This window comes from Papaver somniferum, chromosome 3 (assembly GCF_003573695.1).
Source record: "Papaver somniferum cultivar HN1 chromosome 3, ASM357369v1, whole genome shotgun sequence".
Taxonomy (NCBI): Eukaryota; Viridiplantae; Streptophyta; class Magnoliopsida; order Ranunculales; family Papaveraceae; genus Papaver; species Papaver somniferum.
Window position 1 is genome coordinate 73,490,530 of NC_039360.1, and position 17,834 is coordinate 73,508,363.

At 35.6% G+C, this 17,834-nt stretch overlaps 3 protein-coding genes across 7 annotated transcripts; all 3 read left to right on the forward strand.

Moving 5' to 3' along the window:
• Window positions 1–395: 395 nt before the first annotated feature.
• LOC113361363 (nuclear poly(A) polymerase 3-like) lies at window positions 396–1,132 on the forward strand. Of its 2 annotated transcripts, none has more exons than XM_026604627.1 (3): window positions 396–528; window positions 640–763; window positions 1,010–1,132. In XM_026604627.1, exons 1-3 carry the CDS (start codon window positions 470–472, stop codon window positions 1,097–1,099), a joined length of 273 nt encoding a protein of 90 aa, XP_026460412.1. In that variant the 5' UTR covers window positions 396–469; the 3' UTR covers window positions 1,100–1,132. The 2 variants fall into 2 exon arrangements, with proteins under 2 accessions (XP_026460412.1, XP_026460411.1); XM_026604626.1 differs by having other exon boundaries at window positions 423–528; window positions 650–763.
• A 6,071-nt stretch (window positions 1,133–7,203) lies between these two features.
• On the forward strand, window positions 7,204–7,599 carry LOC113359595. The gene has a single exon (XM_026603203.1). It carries the CDS (start codon window positions 7,204–7,206, stop codon window positions 7,597–7,599), a length of 396 nt encoding a protein of 131 aa, XP_026458988.1.
• A 4,565-nt stretch (window positions 7,600–12,164) lies between these two features.
• On the forward strand, window positions 12,165–17,803 carry LOC113356489 (diacylglycerol kinase 2-like). Of its 4 annotated transcripts, none has more exons than XM_026599640.1 (8): window positions 12,165–12,307; window positions 12,968–14,165; window positions 14,547–14,919; window positions 14,997–15,073; window positions 15,855–15,974; window positions 16,173–16,337; window positions 16,608–16,745; window positions 17,309–17,458. In XM_026599640.1, exons 2-8 carry the CDS (start codon window positions 13,053–13,055, stop codon window positions 17,456–17,458), a joined length of 2,136 nt encoding a protein of 711 aa, XP_026455425.1. In that variant the 5' UTR covers window positions 12,165–12,307; window positions 12,968–13,052. The 4 variants fall into 4 exon arrangements, with proteins under 4 accessions (XP_026455425.1, XP_026455427.1, XP_026455426.1 ...); XM_026599641.1 differs by having other exon boundaries at window positions 12,168–12,283; XM_026599642.1 differs by lacking the exon at window positions 17,309–17,458 and having other exon boundaries at window positions 16,608–16,751.
• Window positions 17,804–17,834: the final 31 nt, after the last annotated feature.

A 17,834-nucleotide genomic window follows, 5' to 3' on the forward strand; every position in this document is an offset into this window, starting at 1 on the left:
CAACACCTTCTTCGCTTTCCTCCCTAAGATCAACCCTTTTCCTTCACTTTGTGACCGAAACAAGGCTGAAACGGCCATTTCTTGGTTTAGGCCATAATTGTACATATTGATCTCTCGAATCTAAAGTACTCCCGTACAGTGTATTTGTTTAGGGTTTAGATTCGTTTCTCGGCGGCACACCCAAATTTACCATTTCCAACAGAATCAGTTTTTATCCCAAAACAGCTTGTTATTCCAGTCTGTTAAGTTGGATATGCAATGGATGTGGCTTATTTCAAGCTAACACCTGAACTTAATCAAGATTTCAAGAGTAGTCCATTTTATTGATTCTTACCCTTTGATTTGTTTTCTCTTAATGTTGTGTTGGAGTATTTTCTAATTGTTCTGCGCCAGATGCTTGAAACTAGGAAAGAGGTATCATACCTTCTCTGCGCGAAGGATTCAAAAGTTTCTTTAATGCGATTTAAATATGACGGGATCTCTGTCGATCTTTCATACGCACAACTTAAAGTCATGTCAGTGCCTGATGTAAGTGTTTGGATTGTGGTTACAATTTGAAAATGATGTATATGGTGTAATCGGTGGTTTATTGGTCTATTTGAATTTCCCTTATTGATTCCTGACATCTATGTTGTGTAGAATCCTGCAGAATATGGATGTTCTCAATCCATTCATCTTAGAAAACATTGATGAAACTAGCTGGAAATGCTTGTCTGGAGTACGTGCGAACATGCAAATTCTTCAACTTGTTCCAAACTTAGAGGTAGGTCACAGTTTCCTGCATTTTACAGAAATGGTTTTGATAGAATTTGGTGTTTCTCAAACCATATCTTCCAATTGCCTATGTATACGGGGTACGTTACTGACTATGGGGCTTGGTATGGTTTCCCAAGTCATGTAGGGTTGTGATATCAATCTTTACTCCAGATCCTTAAGATCCGTTCTGGGCGTAATTGTGAGGTTTTTACTTCGTACATTTCTAATGCTCCATTTGTTTGATCAATTCCAGAAGTTCCAGTTAGTGTTGCGGTGCCTTAAATTATGGGCGAGAAGGCTAAGGAGTATACTGCAACGTATGGGAAACTTTCATTTCCTTTAAAGTTTAACTTTTATTTTGAGCAGTCTGTTTTCTGTTACTGGTATTCCAAATAATTATATGGATTCGTGACCCTATTTATCTTTGAATCAACCAAATAACTATATGGTTTGTTATAGTTCATCGGTTACATGCTAATTCATATATTTATTACAAGCTGATATATATGAATATATCTTGATGGATTATGATGACCAACCATATGTTCATATGAAAAATTGGGTCTTTTAGTTGATCTACAATGGTATATAAAGGTGCAGAAATCTGCCGGAATTATTGTCGGGTTTTTTTACCTGGAATTATCGTCGGATTTTTTATTTTTTTTACCTGTAAATGGGTTTGCAACGTTCAGTGTTGCTCAAATTAGAGTAATACGTTGCCTAAATTATTGTAACCATTGCACAAATTAAAGAATCTGTTGCTCAACAAACGTTGGTAAACCGGTTGCCCAACGTTTTTATGCGTTGCAAAAATTAATATTCCCAACGGATTTTCGCGTTGCACACAAATTTACTACGCCATATTTCCAACGAATGTACGCGTTGGTGAAATTCATTGCAACGCGTATATCCGTCCCAAATCGGATGTTTTGGTGTAGTGTTGACTCGAAATCTACGTTTCTGTAAATCTACTATAAGTTATACGACATAGTCTCAACAGATAAAATGATGGTGAGTAAAATAAGATGATTCAATCTTCACATACCTGGATACAAAAGTTCTCCAAATGTCTTCGTCGATCTTCAGTCTTCAAGGTTGATGTTCGATACTCAACTACAGTTCTAACCTAGTCTGAGACTTGACTTAGTAGACTAGAAATCAATACATGGTTTTGATCATCTAAATTTGACAACAAGCTTGAGATAGCAAAACTTTTGGGTTCAACCGACTAGTAATCTAATAATCTTGCGTGAAATCATGAATATAAATGTGTTGAATGTGAAACTAACTCGAAGATGATTGTAGATATTATCAAAGGTATTTTTGAAGCACCATGGGCTCAATTCCATGTTAGACTTACCCAGTCGAAGATTTTTGAATTGGAGTCTTTCAACATCAAGCATGTGTATCACGAGACCATTGAGGCAGTTGATTACCTTGCCACTCTATTGTAAAACTCCTTGAGATCACCCATAGATGTTTTGTGGAGACCTGAAGAAAATCACATGTAAAAATAGAATAGGAAAGTGTTGGGATTTTGAATATAAATACTATTAGTCAGTATAACCGAAATTCAAATTTGAATTACGTTGTGAACGGATGTATTCATTCAAACCAACACTTTCAGATTTGAATTAAAATGTGAATGGATGTGTTTCCATTCATATGAACCTTTTCAAATTTGAATGGATCTGTCTTTTCATATGAACCCTTTCAAATTTGAATTAAGTTTGGATGTTCCCATTCATGTGCACCATTTCAATTTAAATTTGAATATCTTTTATCCAAAAGATGCGTCTCTTCACGAAAGGATTTCTCCAAGAGTCCTCTTTGATTTTATATAAACCCTTCATTGCCATTAGGTTCGATATATAAAGAGAAGATAAAAAAAAAAAGAAAAACTCCGAAGTTTTAATGCATAAATATAAGTCAGAGTTTGTTGTTAAGGAGCTTACGCTGCATCATTTCGCCTTCATTTTTGGTATTCACTGCGTTATTGTCGAAGAACATCATAAGTATTGTTGAATGCTAGAGATTAAATATCTTAATTAAAGAAATTTCTCGCCTCAATACACCCAGGTAAGTTTTTTTTTAAATTATAGATTGTTCTTCTCTTTTTATACTTCTATGTTTCTTTCTTTCTTTATTTATTTATTATTATTTTATTTTTTTTTGGGTTTTTGGTAACCAAGTATTAAGAGACTAATAAATAAATAAATAAAGATCAATGTTATAAACTCGTAACAAATTGACATAAATAATAAACATGTCACATTATAATCCAAATCGATTACTACAGACCAAAACCAAGTGGAAAGGGAGACTATTCAACGAGTTAACTCAGTGAGTCATAACGTGCCAGTTACTACGGTTGGGTGTGATACACAAGGTATGATTCAAGTTAATGTTAATCGAGGCATAACATTTGAACATATAGGCTTTAGACAAGGAAAAAGACTGAGAATAGAAATGGGAGAAAGTAGTAACCCTAATATCCATCGTTCTCATCTGGAGGAAACTAATGCTCATAGTAATCTTCTAGATTTTATCAACAATCCGAATTTGGAAAAAAAAATTTCTTCTCTCGATCCTTCACCAGGCTTAGAGGGTGCCCTAGATACAAATCTGATTAGAACCTATCTACAAATTGGGGAATTTGATCTATCGATGGATAATTATAATTTGGAGAATATAGACCCGACAACTGCTCATGTGGCTAGAGGTTTAAAGGGTCCTATTCATTCTTTTATAAATCTCTATGGACATAATCAATTGAATCAATTTTCCTCTGCTTCTAATGCCGAATCTTCAGAAAATACCCAATTAATCACGGATTGATTCAAATCGTACTCCAAATTCTTATCGGCTATATCACGGGAATGTTTCAGAGCAAAACTACTCAAGGAGGCAACAAAACATCCGGCACTGGTGACCAGGTACAATCTCATCTCTTATACATTTCACAATCTACTTCTGTTCAATTTTTTCAACATTTATTTCATCTTGGTACTCATTTGTCTTTACAAATTAGAATCATAAAACCTAGCATTATCAAAGTCTTAACAGCGAAGGTACAAGGCTTTGCATCTAAAGAAACTAGAGACTATTTAAGAGATATCATAAAAGATCATAATCCGGATATAATATTTTTGAGTGAAACGAAAATAAATGAAGAAAAATTCAAAGCTCTTACTCAGACTTACTACTATCCTGACTCTCTATTTGTGAGTTCAGTTGGTATAACTGGAGGTCTTATTCTACTTTGGAAACAAGGTTTCCCTTGTGATGTAGTATGTGTTAAGGATAACATAATTCATCTATTGATGTTATCTTGTGTGTATGGTTCTACATATGATGATATTAAAAAGTTACAATGGGATTTTTAAAAAGATCTCAGGGATAATCTTTTTCAGCCGTGGGTGGTTATGGGAGATCTTAATGTTCATCTTAATTTCAAAGGTCAAACCTCTAATTATACTTCTATAAATAATTGGGTCTGTAACACAATAGAGGAAGCAGGATTAATGGATTTGGGGCACATAGGTAACAATCATACTTGGACAAACAGATCAAATGGCAAGGGATGTAAAAGAGCTTGGATTGACATGGCACTTCATAATGCTAAGCGGAAAAATCAATACCCTGACTCAAGACTATATCACCCACCTTTTCTTGGATCGGACCACTGTCTGATTTTACTTCACACAGAATCTGAAATATTTACTCCTAGGAATGCATGTAAGTTTATAAATGTTGGCTTTCTGATCCATCATGCTCCAAGAATATTGCTCAATCCTGGAGATCCTCAGATACAAACTTCTGCAGTAAGATCTCTTCAGCTATAAGAGATTTAGCTAGATGGAAGAGACGAAACTTTGGTCAGATAGATAAGAAAGAAACCTTTATAAAAAAGCAGTTAGAACATCTTCAGTCTCTGCCAGTTAGTGATTATAACATCTCTTAAATACATACCACAATAAAGCTATTGCAGCATTGGAATAAAATAGAAGCAGAATATTGGTAACAGAAATCAGGTGATAAATGGGTCAAAGAAGCGGATAATAACACTGTTTATTTCCATTCTTTGACAAATATAAGAAAGGCTAGAAATAATATAGTTGCCTTAAGAGACCCTAATGGAATCTGGTTGTATAATAGGGAGGATTTAGCCAAATTTCTCACCATTCACTTCTCTTCGATTGCCACAACTACCTCCCCAGAAATACAAGATCTCTCATTTGCTCATATTCACAACAACATTAAAATTAATGAAAATGCTTCTCTTATGGATATGTCAACTGCAGAGGAAATTCATAATGTAGTTAAGACCATAGCTAGTTGTAACTCTTCGGGACCAGATGGATTCCCAACGGGCTTTTACCAAACACAATGGCAAAAAGTTGGGCAAGACATCATCAAATTGGTCCAAGATTTTTTCATACACAAAAAACTCTCAGTTCAGCTTAATGAAACTGCTATCTGTCTCATTCCTAAAACCAAAAATCCCAACACTCCGAATGATTTTAGACCCATTGGTCTATGTAATAACAACTTTAAAATAATATCTAAACTTTTGGTCAAAAGAATGCAACCACTGATGGAGAAAATAATATCTCCAACTCAAGCTGCATATGTCCCAAAAAGATATATCAATGATAATATTATCATTGCTCATGAATTAATACATACAATGAAAAAAATCTAAAAGCAGGAAAGGTCTGATAGCTCTTAAGCTAGATATGTCGAAAGCCTTCGACAGACTAGAGTGGTCCTTCTTAGATAAAATGCTTGAGTCAATGGATTTCTGTTCTGATTGGAGAATGCTTATTCAACAGTGCATTTCAACCACTACAATATCTATCGGGATTAATGGTAATGCTTGCGAGGATTACTATTCTTCAAGAGGCTTGCAACAGGGAGATTCACTATCTCCCTATCTCTTTATCTGTGCAATGGAATACCTAACTAGATCCTTATATCAAGCAGAACAAGGAAAAATTATTAAAGGTATTCAAACAGCAAAAAATTCTCCTTCTATAAATCATATGCTTTTCGCAGATGATATTGTCTGCTATTTTTTCAGGGAAAAATAGCGTTTGGTCCTTTTTTAGGTGGGCTCATGTCAGTTTAGTCCTTTGGGAAAATGCCTTTACTGTTTGGTCCATAATTATTTAAAAATATTAAATTGACCAAAGTACCCTTCTGTGTTAATTCCAACATATTTTTTGTAGCAGTTCATTCGTCAAAATGAACTCATGTTAATTTCTACTTAATTTTTCAGAAAACCTATATAAACCAAAGATCTATATAAACCAGAGTTCATTCCAGAAATGAACTCCTGATAAAAACCTAAAAAAACAGAGTTCATTCCAGAAATGAACTCCTGATAAAAATCTAAAAAAACAGAGTTCATTCCTGGAATGAACTCCTGATAAAAACCTATATAAACAAGAGTTCATTCCAGAAATGAACTCATGATAAAAAACCTAAAAAAACAGAGTTCATTCCAGAAATGAACTCCTGATAAAAACCTTAAAAAAAATAGTTCATTGTAGAAATGAACTCCTGATAAAAACCTATATAGACCAGAGTTCATTCCAGAAATGAACTCCTGATAAAAATCCATAAAAATCAGAGTTCATTCCAGAAATGAACTCCCGCTAAAAATTCATAAAAATCAGAGTTCATTCCAGAAATGAACTGCAGCAACGTCATCTTCATCATCTTCGTCGTCTTCAACATCAGCAGCAGCAGACATCATCGTCATCATCATCTTCATCTTCTTCAACAACAAGCAAAAATGACGAAAAACAAAAAATCATCATCGTTTTCATCATCTTCATCGTCATTGTCGTCTTCATCATCATCATCCTCTTCATCATCATCAACAACAACAATAATAGAGACAAAAAAGATTCAAAAAAACTTCATCACAAAATTGTCTTCATCGTCTCCACCATCTTCAGCAACAACAACAGCAACACAAAAGAAAAAAACATACAAATCTTCGTCGTTTCATCATCATCTTCATCTTCAACACCATCGTCATTTTCATCTTCAAAAACAGAGAAAAAAATCAAGAACAAGAAAAAGTAGATCTCAAAACTAGGAGAGAGAAAAGAAATCTAAAACTAGGAGAGAGAAAAGAAATCTAAAAATGATTTCTTTTTTGCTAATAAATCCTATATATATATGGATCTGAAAGGGTATATCTGTGACTCCCAGAAGAAAATTACATCATCCATGACGTCATCCCGCGTGGGTATTGTACACCCTAGGACCAAACCATAATTTCTAAGACCAAACAATAATATATTTTTTTCAAAAAGGACTAAACAGACACATGACTGAGTCAACTGGACTAGACTCTCTCTAATATATTATTTCTAGGATTAAATAGTATTTCCTATATTTTTTCAAGCTGATGATGCAACAACTAATAATATTATGGGTATTATAGATAATTTTGGTAAACTCTCTGGCCAAATGATTAATTTCTTGAAATCAGCAGCTTTTATAGCAGGAGATATTTCAGATGAGAGAAAACATTATATAAAGAACAAATTAGGAGTTAAGGAGCTATGTACTTCTGATAAGTATCTTGGTCTCCCAATTCTTCCTGGTAAGTCTAAAGCCAGCCCTTTTGAAAGTCTGTCTGATGCTTTCGCAAATAGATTACAAGGTTGGAATTCCAAAACCTTAAATCAAGCGGCAAGAACCACATTGGTTAAGGCTGTCCTCAATACTATTCCAGCACATTATATGGGTAATTTTAGAATAACACAAGCATTCAAAGAAGATTCTGGTGGGGACATAAATCCAACAGAGGAATTAGCTTCATGACTTGGAATTCTTTTAATGAAGCAAAAAATGATGGAGGACTAGCCTTTCGAAATATGGAGCAATTTAACAATACACTAATCACTAAGCTAGCCTGGAGAATGTGCACATAATCAAACCAGCTGTGGGTAAAGGTTCTAAAACCAAAATATGCTCCATACCGTGACTTTTTATATCTTCAGGAAGAGCGCAAAAACTCATCTTGGATTTGGAAAGGAATCGAACAAGGTTTAAAAAATGTCTAGAAGCACCATAGATGGGCAATAGGATGTGGTAATAAAGTTTTGGTTTGGTATGATAAATGGGTACATGTACTTGACATGCCACCAATCCCAACTCAGAATTATGTTGAACCAGCTAGAATAGTTTATGTATTAGATCTAATACTTAACCAAAAGAGATGGAATGTTCCTCTTATTAATGAATTATTTCTATATCAGATAACACAATTGTTACTAAAGATGTATCTACCTCAGCAGGAAGAAGATACTCTTATCTGGGAACCAAATAGAGCAGGAACCTTCACAGTTAATTCAGCTTATAAAACATTCACAATCTCAAGAAATCAAATAAATGAACAGATGCATGAGATACCAAAAATAGTTTGGAAAAGACTATGGAGAATGGAAGCTCCTCGCAAAGTTAAAGCTATTCATATGGAAATATTTGAAAGGTATAATTTCTACTTTTGTTAAGTCACTATAAAACTGGGAGTGGAACTCTTTGTCCACATTGTAAGGCAGAAGAACAAACTTAGAACATCTTCTTATTAACTGTAACCCCTCCTCCTCAATTGGCTGGCAACGAATGTAAATGTCTCCAATATACAGGCACAACACATATCTGCCATCAACTGGACAGGCAGTTGGTTCACCACCATTCAGAATGCTAATGATGAAAGCTACAATAAGCGGATAGTCACACTGATGATAACAGCTTGGCGGATCTGGAAATCCCGTTGTGATAAAAAATTTCACAATAAGAACCTAAATAGCTGGACTGCTATTAGCAGCATAAGGTGTTTAATGCAGCAGTGTGCTATGGCCTAATGTGATATAGAAAGATTTTTTTTTAAGGAAAAACAAAAACAGTGGTCTCCACCAAAAAAAAAGGCCAACTCAAAATTAACATAAATGCTTCTTTTGATGATGTATCAAAATACAGGTACCAGTAGAGGCATCAGAGACAGGAACTTCAATGGAGGACTAGACCCTGAACAGGCGGAATGCTTGGCCACAAAGGAAGCACTAATCTGGGCCAAGACTATGAAAGCATAAAATATACTACTGGAATCACACTGTTTAAACGTAGTGAACTCTATTAATGATGCTATCCCTCATGTGTTTTAGATGAACCAGAGAATTTTGTAAACGAAATAAAGCATATACTATCTAGTACCATAAGAACTTCTGTTTGTTATGTCAGTAGAACAAGTAACAATGTTGCTCATAAAATAGCTAATAGGGCAAGAATAAAAAGAGCTTCATTTGATATTTTGTTTAACATCCCAGCAGAACTTGCTAAAGCCTTAAGGATGATGTTGTTAACCTGAAGTTATGTACTAATACTTAGTGCATGAATGAAGTTTTGTTTTCAAAAAAAAAAAAGATTACTAAAATTTTCCAACATAAAACCATCTTGAGATGTCGAGATGTATTGATTGTTTTCCTCGGTAATCCACTAAAACTTTTTAAAAATCATGCTTACTTTCGAAACAGAAACCTTTACCGAGAAGATTACCGACCCATAACTTTTATTTTATTCTCATTTGTCAAAGTGACACTGTGAACTTGACCCAAAGACGCCATTAATTAGGACAATATTTAGTTTCACAGTGCGCCTAAGCTTGGTGGGGGAATGGTATGAAAGTATGAAACAATAGAATCGGAGTGTCGGACATGGAGAACATCAACTACAATTATCTCTTAGAAAAAGAATAGTTACAACTAGTTAGCAATCCGGGGTACGCAAACGTTTGGGACAACAAACATACGTTTGGAATATAAAGTCGGTCATTTATTCGGTCAACGGTTCGTATTTTTCGAGTATAATTCCGAACGACATACATACGTTTATAATTTGTTTTAGGAATATGAATTCAGCATACAAAATTTGATATACAATAAATTTTTAAAATTCATTTTTTAACAAAATCTCGCCTTAGGTACCACGATTATGACTTTAAGGAACTATACATACAATTACAAATAACATGCATGTTGGTTGTGTAGGGGTAAGATCAGTGTATGTAAGATTTAAAAGTAAAAAATATAATAGAGGATGATAATTTGGTGATGACGTGATAAATAAAATATTATACAGACCGTATAGTTCGGTAATTCATAAATACGTATATAATTCGTTTTAGGCTGAAAATTCGTGAATTTAAATCAGAGTTCCAAAAATACGAACAATCCGTACAAATTGGGATGATAAAGACCGATTCGCGAATAACTCCCGAACTTCCTAACTACGTATAACCAATGACGGATCAGAAACCTAATTAGTTGAAAGGCCACTGGAGACTGTGGAGAGCACTAGTGTACTTACTACCTTGTCTCTCAAGTCTCAACCTCATTATAAGACTAGCTAAACTTTATCATTTTATAAGTCACTCTTTAACCTGAAAATATTATTGATTGGAATAGATTCTTAATATAAATTTTAATGTATCTGATTAGAACATGTTTTATGAGTGTTTTCCAAGTCTAAACTCTAAAGCTTAACTAAAAGAACATTAACATATGCAGTATGTTAAAGTTTTCGCCACAATGTACGACTTAATTTGACCAAGTAGCTATAGGTGCTAGGATATAAATAGTGGGTTGGTCTTATTTATCAGGGTCTTTCAGTGGGAATTTGATGGAAACATGAAATAGAAGTGATAAGTGCTGGTGAGTAGTTGACTCAACCAAAATTTCATGCGGAAAATATATTTGATGAGTATGCATATGACCGGGTCGACTCACGTAATGCGTGGATCTTTGCTACCTTCAAGAGTGTACATTTAAGCCAGCTTACTTGTATTCGAAAAATACTTACGTATATATAGATAAGAATGACCCACATGCACCAATTGTTGGCACTCTCAGCTTAAGTACGGGCATGGATAACGTACCAATTAATTAAGCATGTACACTCGTAAGCTCAGTGTGGCGCCATGTACCAGCTAGCCAACCTCATCAAGTCCATCACATCTGAGCATGTGTAACCATTTCATGTCGACAATTTAAAACACACAAGAGTTGAAATTGATCCCGTTTTTAGGTGGCACTAGTTCATCAAAAGTCATGGCCACCAATCAAATATCCCATGTCATTATGTTCCTTTTCATGTCGCTATTATACGAATCGTTCTTATATTTCTTTTGTTCTTACTTCGATTTCCTTTTTTGAAAGTTAATTTTTCTTTGATTTGTTTTTCTGCCTTTTAGTGTCGGCCTAATTACATCCACAAAGATTGATTGCGCTATATACCCCGCGTAATTTCAGTATCTACGCCGAAAGACGTTGGGAACAAAGTGTTAATTATTTAATTAATAGCTTTTGGATTACTTAGCAGATCCCTATGTACGGCCTGTCTCTGATTTAGTTTAAAATATCTACTAACTAACTTAATTAAGGTTAGGCATAAAATAATCAGATACAGAAAATTAATTTTTTACTCGTCCATATGCTCGCTCAACGGTCGTTCACTAAGTAACATCATAAGCTGTTAGTTAATATTACCTTCATCCCTAATTCGATGACCTAGTTAAAATTTACTAGTAAATTTAGAAATGATTTATCTCTCGAACTATATAACGGATTTTCGTAAACTTTGTATCATCGGGAAGCATTTTAAAATACCTTTCTAATGAATATAAATATGGCTATCAAATTTTATATATTTCTTATAATAATACTAATCTATCACTCCACTTATTTATGATATAGGTCATCTAATTAGGGACGGAGGGAGTATGTTTATCTTTTACGGGCCCTAAATTGCGTTACACCTACCCACCGATAAGGATATATCGGTGATTGGTAACAATAATTTTCCTGTTAGTCTATACTTATATCAGTGTAGAGCAAGGGTATGCGCTTGTTACCCCAGGGCTTCCAAGCCTGATATTGCTTTTCTGCTAGTTTTTGGCTAGACCGCTGACATATACAACGGGGTTTTAATCAGTGACGGACCTACAGTTGGGTTAAAGGGGGCTTTAGCCCCGATACGCTTCCTAGTCCACAAACCAATTTCTTTTTTTTTTTTCTCGACCAAAATTTCTAGCCCCGGTTTTAAAAGGAAATTTATCTTTCCCGGGTCCGTCCCTGGTTTTAATTACCTAGTAAACAAAACGAGGTTAAATTTGGTTCTCTTGGCGGAATCGCTGAAGCCAGAGTAGTGCTCAAAGTTTTCACTGTCGCATATATTCGATGATTCGATGTACAACACGTTTCTTACATGACGTTGAGTACACAGGTGTCAAATTCTTATTGGATATAGAAAAGTTCTTCCCAGTTTCTATACAAGTAGAAGAAATCCCGCTTTTCCGTTGATATAAATATAGTACAAGACTTCCTGAAATAATAACGAGGAGATATTTATTTTCTTTCAAAAATTCAAATAAAATAAGCTTCGAAGATCCAGAGATTTGCACCAACAACGGAAAACAAAGAGAGAGAGGAGCGTGGAAGAATCTCTGGTATCTTCTCCTCCATTTCTCTAGGTACGTTTTTTGGATTCTCAATTTAGGGTTCGTTTGGTATTTATTAGATCTGAATCGAACCCTATCTGAAAAACCGATTTGGTTTTCGTTGTTATTTGTTGGCAATTGATGTTATTTTTGTTGCATTTTTAGGGAAAACGGTTGTGAATCTATGAATGAGAAATATTCTTTGTTTGAATTATCTGTTGTTACTTTTTTAGCTGTCAATCATTCTCTTTTATTCTTTATCTGCTGGTATAATGATGCTGTTATAAGCTGCTTTATTCAGCTTAAAAGCTAGGTTAACTCTTTGTTTGTACCATTGAGATTCTTCTTCACAAGGGGAGAGGTTTTAGTAAGATTGAGTCTAAAATATACCTTTAAATGAATATTACAAAGTGTGAAATTCAGTCTAGGTATTGTGTTTGGTTAAAGTATTAGGGATCTCCATTCATTCTGGATATAATTCTCAATCTCATAGAATTGTGTGGTTGAATTATTAGTGTTTGGAACTGTTGATTACTACATGGATTTGACAAAACTTTACTTACGCAGTAATTCTAGTCATTTTCTTTCTTATACATTTTTTTTTTTGTTGTTGTTTCATTTGTTTGATGTATCCTTTCGGCTACAGCATCTTTGTGTTCCTGATAAATTGTGTTTTTGTTTTATGATGTCCAGGGTTCTTTGCAAGGTCTCTTTGATGCTGAATGTATATAATGTGTTCATTGTAAAGGAACTTTGAGATCGGAGGAAGTTTATTACAATGACAGATCTGGTTTTTTCACTTTTTAGAGTTTTTACCAGTTCAGATGATTGGGGACCTTTTGTAATTAGATGGCTAGTTGCTGGATCAGTTGGACTGTTAGCTATTATATATGCATTTCTTAAATGGCAGAGAAATACGTCACTGAATTGGGTTAAAGCAGCTGCTTTGGCGAAGAAAAATGTATTGAATAAATTAAAACTTCCTTTCTCACATCATACATGGATAGAGGACTTTGCTTACGGTGGGCAGCCATCAACATGTTCCGTCTGTTTGAACGCTCTTGTGTGCCCTCAACAAGTGGGTCCTGTAAAAGCAGCATCACCTGTTCCACTCCATCGGTGTGCAGTTTGTAGTGTAGCAGCTCACTCCTGGTGTTCCCCATATGCCCCGAAAGATTGCAAATGTGTAGCACAGGCTGGTTCATCGCATCTTCTACATCACTGGTCGGAGAGATGGATTGTGATGGACGAGAATCCTGAGATGTCTTCTTTCTGTTATTACTGTGATGAACCTTGTGGTGTTCCTTTCCTGGATGCTTCTCCAACATGGCATTGCATGTGGTGTCAACGCCTTATACATGTAAAATGTCACCATAAGATATCCAAAGATTCTGGTGATATTTGTGATTTGGGTTCTCTTAGAAGACTTATCCTTTCTCCGCTCTCTGTGAAAGAAGATGATAAAGGAACAATTGCAGGGCGAATGTTCAGTTCTATCACGGAAGAATTTATAGCTTCATCAGTCCGTGGGCAGATCAGAAGAAGGCGTAATCGTAGCAAAAGTGGCGTTCCTAATGGTAAAAATCAGGATGCTTCTGGTGCAAATATCGCGCTTGGATATGTGCTTAATGGCCTTGTTGGCTTGGACAAATCAGGCAACAAGAAAAATGGGGACCACTTTACGAAGAAAGATGGTCGAATATCTGGTTTAAGAGGCACACAAAATGGAGCTATGCAGAAAGACAGTGATACAGGCCACGTGAAGAAGTATACACTGGTTGATTTGCCACAGGATGCAAGGCCTCTTTTAGTTTTCATCAATGTTAAAAGTGGAGCTCGATATGGACCTTCTCTGAGAAGAAGATTGAACATGCTCTTAAATCCAGTACAGGTGATAAAATTTTTTTTCCCCTGGTTGCATTGGAAGGAATTTTACTGTCATTTTATTCCATAGCCTTCTAGAATGTTATAAAAACATCCAGTAAAGTGGTTCATGAATGAATTACTTTCCTGCAAGCAAATTCTTTTAATCACTTCTTGACCAAGTTAGTTAACTCTCCAGCAGTAGGTTAGCATTAAACAGTGTGTCAATGAAATTGAGTGGTAACTTGAAAGTACTCTCCGCTTCTGGTTGACCCATGTTTTATTTCTTCTATTTTTGGTTCCTCGAGATCCGAGCTTCTTCTCACACAATAAATGATTTCAATTTCTTTCATTTTAATAGCATGTCTAACTGGATCTTAACCTGGTTTTGCTATTGGCGAATTCACAGGTTTTTGAATTAAGTTCTGCCCAAGGTCCAGAAGCTGGTCTTAAGTTGTTTAGTTCTGTCCAATATTTTAGAGTTTTAGTGTGCGGTGGGGATGGTACTGTTGCCTGGGTGCTTGATGCCATCGAGAAGCACAATTTTGAATCACCTCCACCAGTTGCTGTACTTCCTTTGGGAACAGGAAATGACTTGTCAAGAGTTTTGCAGTGGGGTGGAGGTTTCTCATCTAATGAGGGACAAGGCTTAAGAACAATTATTACTGACCTCAACAACGCAGCAGTTACAATGCTAGATCGCTGGAAAGTTAACATAAAAGAAAACCCAGAGCAGCAGGGTACCAATAAAACACAATCCAAGTTCATGATGAACTATTTAGGTATGCATTCGAATATTACTGGTGTATTGATTTTTCTTTGGTCTGCTCGGCCACTAAGTGACTTGCTTATGTTATAGGTATTGGATGTGACGCAAAAGTTGCTTACGAATTTCACACGACTCGAGAGGAAAGACCTGAAAAGTTCAGTAGTCAGGTAGCTAATTTCTCCTTCATATGAGATTAGTGCGTTCATGCTCATCTTGTTTTTTCGATGTATTCCTAGTCTAGTTTTGAAATATCCTCATTTGGTTTTCTAATTATGGTCCCTGGACTGCGTGAAACATAGTTGAAAACCTTAAAACGCTGCTGGCCGTACTATCTGTAGTATCAAGGTAGTTCGATTCAATAATTCCAGATTCATCACGTTATAGTAATATTCTAATTTGGTAGTTGCATGAAAGCAGTTTGTTCCATTAGCTGAATATTAAAATCCATCTTAGTAACTATTATTGGAACCCCTGGGGTGAAATACAGGGGGTTCAAATATCAGGTTGCTGATTTTGTAAACAAAGTTAATATTGGAACCCCTGGGGTCAAGTACAGGGGGTTCAAAAACCAGGTTGCTGATTCTGTAAACACAGTTAATATTGGAAGAACAGCAGTTATAGTAAATAGAAAACAAAGTTATACATAACTGCGTAAACTTGGGTTTGATATCATACCGCAATTTCTGGAATTCTCTAAAATGATATATTCCGAGGGCCTAGCCTTTTACTTTTTTTTTCTGTCTCTCTTAGTTAAGTGTTTTGGTTTTGGGGTAATTAGGGGTCAATCGCCAATTGGTACCTAGTCCCAGGCCTGATGTAAGCAGCCATCTTGGCAGAAAACATTTAAAATGCAATCACCTCATATATGATTTTGTTTTAGTGTGTCTGCATGTATTCATGTAGTTTAGTATTTTCTACTGATTCATCTTCCTATTATTCACTCAACAGTTTGTGAATAAACTGCGATATGCTAAAGAGGGTGCGAAAGATATGATGGATAGAACCTGTGCGGATCTACCATGGCAGGTTCGCCTTGAAGTTGATGGGAAGTACATTGACATCCCAAAGGTGAGCCTCTCAGTTGATAGCTTTATTTAGGTTGGACGGTGAAGTTTCTACCTTCTACAATCTTAAATCATCTGATTTGGATTGTGTACTTTGTAATCCCCCAGCTTGCCCTTTATTACCTTATGCTTGATGTTATTTTTCTTGATCTATCTTACTTATGTTACTCACTTTTAATTTTATCATAATCTTTTCTCGTAGGAGTCCGAGGGTGTAATTGTGCTTAACATCGGGAGTTATATGGGAGGAGTAGATTTATGGCAAAACGACTACGAACATGAGGATGATTTCAGCCTACAAAGTATGCATGATAAAGTGCTTGAGGTTGTGTCTGTGTGCGGGGCATGGCACCTTGGCAAACTACAGGTCCGAGTTCCTGTTCTACTTCCTTGCATGTTCATTTTGCACATGAAGAAAAATTGTCTACTTTGTTGGACCCTTTGATTTGTTTTTACCTGTTCTTTTTTATTTTTTTTTATTTTATTAATCGTTTGTTTTAACTGTTACTCTTAGAGACTTCAATGTACCTTTAAGAAATGTGACATTTAAGTGTGAAGGCAGTTTCTGCCAAGAAGGTTGGCTAATTTATTTATATTTGCATAATAGTTGGCTAATGTACATGTTGTTGTTGTACAGGTTGGACTTTCACAGGCTCGGAGGCTAGCTCAAGGAAACACGGTCAGGATACATCTATCCACCCCTTTCCCGGTTCAGATAGATGGGGAGCCCTTTATCCAACAACCTGGATCTATCGAAATAACACATCACGGACAGGTATAGTTGATTTACTGTCAAAGACATCTTCAATCCCTTGGAGGTGACTATAATAGTTCAATTAGATTCATGCAAAACAGCATGTAGTGTTGCTAATTTCTTGATGCTGAACAAATTTACTCGAAAAACATAATATTGGTCGCGTCCAAAACTTCAGATTTTCATGGGTTTGACTTCTCCACTTGAATCGGTATGTTATCAACTGAAGCATCTGGAAGTCACAAGATTTTACAGCTGGAGTGCGCCACTCCAGAGAGCACACATTTTAAAGAGATTTCCTATGTTGCTTTTAGTTTGGTTTTCTGCATCTTGAAGTTTCCCCTACTAATATCTGAATTCCAATTTTATTTAAAACCCGTGTGTCTCACCACATGACTGTCAGGAACTTAGATGCTAATGAAGGATGTTCAACTTGTCTTCCGTATACTGGAGTCTGGACTCTGGAATACCTGTGTTAGACATGTGTTGACCTATAAATTGAACTTCCTATGTTGAATTACTTTCACATGGACATAGTTTAAGGCATATTAATCTACAACTAACTAATAATCTGTCCAAACCAGGTATTCATGCTGAGGAAGGCATCCGAGGAACCAACAGGTCATGCAGCAGCAATTATGACAGAGGTGTTGGTGGATGCCGAGTGTAATGGTGTGATCAATGCAGCTCAAAAGAAGTTACTTTTACAGCAAATGGCTCTCCAACTCTCTTGATTCGAATTAGAGTCTGAGTCCTTCCATTGTAGTCATCCATTTCCACGATAGGATAAAAATTAAAAGACGAAGAAAAGAAGAGCAAAGAAACATAGAAAAGAAGAAGGGAATATATATACTTGTAAACCCAATAGGAGCTTTAACTTGGGCTCTGCTTAGCTGCCCAATCACCTTTCAGACTGTTTCCTTTGTAGAAAAGAAGCAGTTCTCTGTGATTAAAATCATACAAAAGGTAAAGAGATAATTGGATGTGTCGATATATGTAGTCGAGATCCTTTTTGATGTGTAAATAATTATTATAAATACTATCACCAGTTTTGTTCTACAAGAGCAGATTTTGCCTAATCGAATAGAGTCAATAGACAGTTCACTCGTG